Below are 6,510 nucleotides of genomic sequence, written 5' to 3'. Positions count from 1 at the left end.
TTCCGTTGCCTGATTTTATCTTCATCTTCAATCAATCTCCGATTCTTTAGTGTTTAACGATTAATCAATCGAAAACCCTAATTTTATAATCATCCGTCAGACATAATCGACGATTGGAAGAGAGTTAGTCATCGATGGTTTATCGTAAAGTTGCAGGCTTATACTTGGATCATCCCGTATCTTGCAGGTAAAGTTACTCTTCAGTTTCGCGTAAACATTCATTCTATTTTTTTCAATTTAATGCTTTCTTTTTGGTATACCTGACTGTGAGCTTTTATGTGGCTTACGTATTTGTGCATCATAGTAATTTGCTATCTAACTTCAGCAACAAATGCGTCATCATGATGATATAGGTTTATATGATAATAATAACATATGCAGATACAATAACATCGTTACGTTTTGCTAATCAATTTTTTGATTAATTGAAATTCTTGCAGTTTCTATTTTCAGCTTTCGAAGGACTGTCATGGATTGTCGATTGTTATAGGAGTTTCATTGCAGTTTTTGTATATTTTTTTCATTTGAACTCTTTATTTATCTGCATATATCATTTTAAATTTGGTATAGCCTTTATAAGTTTATAGCTTAACCCATATTTACAGCTTTTGATTGTTTAATATACCCTTTGCAAGTTTATTGTTTTTGTGTAAATTTCATAATGATGGCGGCGCTTTAAATTAATGATGGATTATTTCTGTAAATTGTCCAGTGTAGAACTCTATAGCTACAACTCTTCATATATATGTTACAATAAAGTAATGCAAAATGATTGAACTTGTATTATTATTTTGTGTATTATTGATTTGGTGGCAAACCTTTATCCATGTTCTATGGTTTGCTTTTATGATTAAGTTAGTTGTCATGTCCATGTGTGAGTTAGTTGTTATCTAGCTTTAATGGGTGGCTTAGTTGGTGTCTTAATCATTTTGTTCTTGTTTCATCTTGTATTTAAGCAAGACTACTTGTAAGCATTTATGCACCTTTGATTGATTATCTATTACACATTACAACTTAAGGTTCCATCATCTCATGTCATTTCCTACACTTCTCATTTATAGCAAATAGCTTTTTCTACATGGTATCTAGAGTCGGGTTAGGCAATTGCTTCTTGGTTTAGAAGTATTTTGGGAAATTCCCCAAAAAACACTTTTTTAAAAAGTTTTATTCCAAAATACACTTTTAGAAAAAAAATTGTCTATTTACACCACTAAGTCGACCACACATTGGGTCGACTACCTCTATACCCGGTCGACCACACCAAATTTAAATGTCCCAATCCGAAATGAAACCTAGATCAATGACAATATATGAAACCTCAGATCTAGTTAAATTGAATCAGACTTTCAAAAACAAGGAAGATTTTCTTATGCAATTACGTACAAAGTGTGTTACTGAAGGGTTCCAGATAAAACCAAAGTACTCAAACAAGTCAAGGTATATAGCTACATGCATATCACTAAATTGTTCATGGCAAATTACTGCTAGGTGTATACAAGATAGCAACAACTTTCAAGTACGGAAGTTGAATGATCTACACACGTGCTCAAATACCCAAATTCTTCCGAACAATAAGCATGCCACCAAGAAGGTCCTAGGTAATATACTGAAAGAGGTGATGAAACAAGAAGGTCGTGTCTATCGACCGAATGATATAAGGACTGATATGTCGGCGCGATTTAAAATAAGTCTATCATACCACCAAGCATGGAAAACCAAATGTTACGCAATTGAGATGTTGAGGGGTAGTCTTGAAGATTCCTTTCAAATACTACCTAATTATCTATATAATCTTAGATTGTCTAACCCAGGTAGTGTAACCAACATTCGAACGGACAACAAAGGCAGATTTGTTATGAGTTACATGTCCATTGGTGCAGCGGTATGTTTAATGCTTTCTTTATTTACTTATTAATTTAACTCGTATTTAAAAATAATGTTTCAATACTTTAATATGCAGACATGTTCGTTTGTTAACTATGCACGACCAGTAATCATAGTCGATGGGGCTCATTTAAAAAGTCGTTACTTGGGGACTAACTTGATTGCTGTCGCTATGGATGCTAACAATGGAATCCTTCCATTAGCCTACGGTATTGGAGCAGGAGAGACCACCGATCATTGGACATGGTTTTTTGGTAATCTAAGAGACTCTCTACAGTCTTCGGGGTGTTGTATTGTTAATCTTACCATTATATCTGACAGGGCACCTGCAATAGCTGCTGGCATATCAAACGTATTTCCCGAAGTATTTCATGCACTATGTGCTAGACATTTGTTGGGAAACCTCAAAAGTGTGTCTAAAAGGGTTAAAAGTTACGAGTGGCACTACTGGAAAATGTGCAAAGCGTATAGAAAATCTGATTTTGATCACCACTATGGTATACTAGCACGACGTATCCCAGACAGTGCACGTACATTCACTACTGTTGGGTTCAACAGATGGTCTAGACATCATGCAGATCGTGTTCGGTATGCTTACCTAACTTCTAATAGTGCAGAGTCAATGAACGCACTGTCAGTTCATGTGAGGAAACTCCCGATTACAATGCTTCTTGAATTCTTTAGAGCTTCAGTTCAACAATGGTTTTGGGAACACCGAAACACTGCCGATGGTTTAACAACCTCTGTCACACCATATGCAGAGCGTAAGCTTGGTAAAAGAAATCGTAAGTCTATTAGTTGGACTGTCAAACCGATATCACAAGTTAAGTTTGAGGTATTGGATATGAAAAAAAGGCGGTAAAGTCAATCTACAAGATAAAACTTGCACATGTAAACAATGGCAGTTTTCCGGTATACCCTGTGGACATGTAATGGCAGTAGCAAGGTATTTTGTCCTACGTAACGTTACTACACACGTTCAGAAGTATTTCCACACTGAAACGTACAAGTTGGCATACATGGAAGATATTAACCCGCTAGATCATATTTCTGAATGGATAGATCCAGGACACCTACAAACCATCCTACCGCCATTTGTTACAAAGCGACAATCGGGTAGACCAAAGAGTACTGCTCGTATATCGTTCCATGGAGAGGACAAAGACAATTTCAAATCTAAAAGAAAATGCAGTCGTTGCTTGGAATATGGACATACTAGATCAACTTGCACCGCACATTATGATCTTTCTGAAGGTAAACAAAAGTCCAAGTGTAACTCAAAAACAAAGGCAAAGCCGAAGGGGTTGGTAAAGGGCAAGGGTAAAGGAAAACGTGAAGACTCATGCTCAACACAATTTGGCTCCACTTACAATTTGAGTGATGATTAGCTTCTTCTTTGTGTTTTAAATGTGTTTAACTGCCATGGATGATAGGTATGTGTGTTCGTATGTTTTCTAGCCGTTTAACTGTCGTGTATGTGTTGTGTCTGTAACTTGTGTTATTTGTTGTGTAATCAATAAATGTAGTATGAGATAATATATAATATTTGTTGTTCAAATTAAAGTTTATTTCACTAAATTGGATGGCAGACTACATTGGAACTCATGAAAAATCTTATCTGATATATCTTATCCAATAGTAGTATGAGTTATGCTTAGTCGACCCACTAATCGGTCGCCTACAACGCAAGGATGGTCGACTAGGGTTAGTCGACCCACTTATGGCTAACAAGTCGGTCGACCTTGAAGTCGACCACATCATCGAAGTAGTCGACCAACATCAATGAAGAATGTTGGTCGACTACCTTGAAAACTAATGTGGTCGACCGGGTAAAGGGGTAGTCGACCCAAATTGTGGTCGACCTAATGGTGTAAATAGACAAATTTTTTTCCCGAAAGTGTATTTTGGAAGAAAAGTTTTAAAAAAGTGTATTTGGGCGAATTTCCCAAGTATTTTTCTTTGTGTTCCTATACTCAAAGAAGGTTAAAGATCAGCATTGTTCTTGCTAGCAATAATGGAGGTCGCATATGGAAATGGTGGAAGCATGAAATTGGAGATGGAGAAACTTGTTGGTGATTACAAGTTTTGGTGTATGTGCATGGAGGTTTATTATCAAGGTCAAGATTTGTGGAAAATTGTTGCCATGATCGGTACAACAATTTCTATGAATGTCCCGGAGCAAGGATCACGAAGGAAATGGATGATCAAGTGTCGAAAGTGTCTCTTTGTGTTGGTGACATCAATTAACAAAGAGTGTGTTGATCATGTCCGTGATGAAGGCTCATCAAGGGAGGTTTGGGAAGTTCACAAGAATTTATATCATTCAAAAGTCACAAGAACAAATGTGACTTAAACAAGCAATGATAAGAATTTTGCATTAAGGGGGAGTGTTACAATAAAGTAATGCAAAATGATTGAACTTGTATTATTATTTTGTGTATTATTGATTTGGTGGCAAACCTTTATCCGTGTTCTATGGTTTGCTTTTATGATTAAGTTAGTTGTCATGTCCATGTGTGAGTTAGTTGTTATCTAGCTTTAATGGGTGGCTTAGTTGGTGTCTTAATCATTTTGTTCTTGTTTCATCTTGTATTTAAGCAAGACTACTTGTAAGCATTTATGCACCTTTGATTGATTATCTATTACACATTACAACTTAAGGTTCCATCATCTCATGTTATTTCCTACACTTCTCATTTATAGCAAATACCTTTTTCTACAATATATACACTTTAGAGAAGGGTTTGTATGCTCTTCAAGTTCTGCTTTAAGTAATCAAATACAAGGTAAACTACTATTCGATTAACGTTTATTTGTTTTTTTTTGTTTCCTTTTCATGTACCTGTTGTATTTTGGTACCTGCACCTCTAGCCATATTTCTTATTTTTTTTATTTTTTTTGTAACTAAAAAATACTCTCTCTCTCTTTCTTTTTTTTTTTTTTTTTTTTTTTTTTTTTTTTTTTTTGTAATTTTGAAATAGTAGACTTTTTGTATGGATTTTAATGAAGATCTTGCCTTAGAATACTTGATACTTAAATAGAAGTACTCGTAATATACTTGCTTATATCAATGAACTTATTTCTTCCTGAAATTTGATATCATGTTCGCTATCTAGCGCAAGTTGTGACGATTATAAGTGGTTTGATTCGTATCATACTTTCTATCCGGTCTACTGACGAAGAACACTGATCTTTTGAAGTACCAGCAAAAGAACACGATCAATGACCACGCGATCTCTAATAGATTATGACGACACTGAAATTCAAAATAGATTGGCACCACAAACTTATGGTTATCATGGAGCTGATGTAGACAATAATGTCGGCCATCCTTCAAAAAACATAAAGATTGGCAGCCAAATTGGTGTCCACATCAGCAGTTGTTTAAAGTGTCAAGACCAAAAAAGATTATGATCAGAAAGAAGAAGAGAACATGAATATTGATAGTTGTTAATCAGTCAACACACCCGTCTACCTAGCAGAACTCCAAGACAGCTATGTATAAAACTAAACTAGGTTTGTTATGTAAATAACGAAATGCAAATCAACAAATCATATTTCACTTAACGACCCTAATTTATGTTTATGGTATATTTATACAATTATTGATCACTAGATTCATATAGATGTAGATGAAGATGCAATAAGATATAAATGATAACAATGGTTTTAAAATACGGTAGATTGAAGATCTTGGAGTTGTGTTGCTTTCAAGATTCGGAGAGCTTCCACAATGGGCTATTGTAGATGATAGTGATACACACCCTTTTGGCTATGCTTTCGACGAACCGTTCATCATGAGGTAAATATGTAGTATAATTATTGAAAAGGATTGCTGTTTTGGATGCTGAAAAATCTAATAATAGTGTTTTATTTTGTTTTTTAAAGCATCAGATAGTTTTTGTTTCATTCTTTTTCTTCTTTTATTGCTTTTGATCTGATGTATATTCAGTTATATACGAATTTTCTAACATCGCCCTGGTGAAATGTAGCGTATTCAATTTTCTAACATCAGACTGCTTTGTATGAAATTTGAAGCCCGTTTGATTTTTAAGATCTCCTGTATGTTATTGCTTATATATTTTGTCTTCTAATACTTGAAAGTTTAATTGGTGTTTTGTGACATTTTAACTACAGGTGCCATGTTGTATTGCTATTATATACTTTCAGAAATATATCCCTCAAAGGATTAAGTGGTTCTTTGGCCCAATGGCGTTGTTGACATATTTTTTCCTTTTATTACGTATTTACATTCACATATTCAACATACTTATATTATTCGTGAAAATTGTAGGTGACGATACCATTATGCTTGGCTTTCATTGAATCCAAGGGTTAGTTGGGTCATCTATTTTGTTTGATGTATAATGGTTTGGGTTATGGAAGGTCCTTATTATTATGTAGTACAAAACATAAAGCGTAAAAAGTGAGTAAAGTTGCAGACCAGTTAAGTATCCAACATTGGTTAGGGTTAACCAGTTAAGTAACCAATTTTCATCATGCAGGTGCTTGCTGTGGTAGTTTACAACCACCACAAGAGGATCTCTATTTGACACTTCACAGAAGTAAGCACTCTGTTTGATATTTTTCATGTTTTTAGCGGTATTTAATTTATAAAAAAACATT

The 6,510-nt window shown here is 34.7% G+C and overlaps 1 protein-coding gene across 1 annotated transcript; it reads left to right on the top strand.

Annotated features, from left to right (window-relative positions):
• Positions 1-1,300: 1,300 nt before the first annotated feature.
• On the top strand, positions 1,301-2,746 carry LOC139840903 (uncharacterized). The gene is made up of 3 exons (XM_071831144.1): positions 1,301-1,437; positions 1,489-1,615; positions 1,961-2,746. The coding sequence occupies exons 1-3, from the start codon at positions 1,301-1,303 to the stop codon at positions 2,744-2,746; spliced, it is 1,050 nt and encodes a 349-aa protein (XP_071687245.1).
• Positions 2,747-6,510: the final 3,764 nt, after the last annotated feature.

Source organism: Rutidosis leptorrhynchoides, chromosome 4 (genome assembly GCF_046630445.1).
Source record: "Rutidosis leptorrhynchoides isolate AG116_Rl617_1_P2 chromosome 4, CSIRO_AGI_Rlap_v1, whole genome shotgun sequence".
NCBI classification, from domain to species: Eukaryota; Viridiplantae; Streptophyta; class Magnoliopsida; order Asterales; family Asteraceae; genus Rutidosis; species Rutidosis leptorrhynchoides.
The sequence above is the reverse complement of the archived record's forward strand: the minus strand, read 5'-3'. Positions and strand labels throughout refer to the sequence as shown.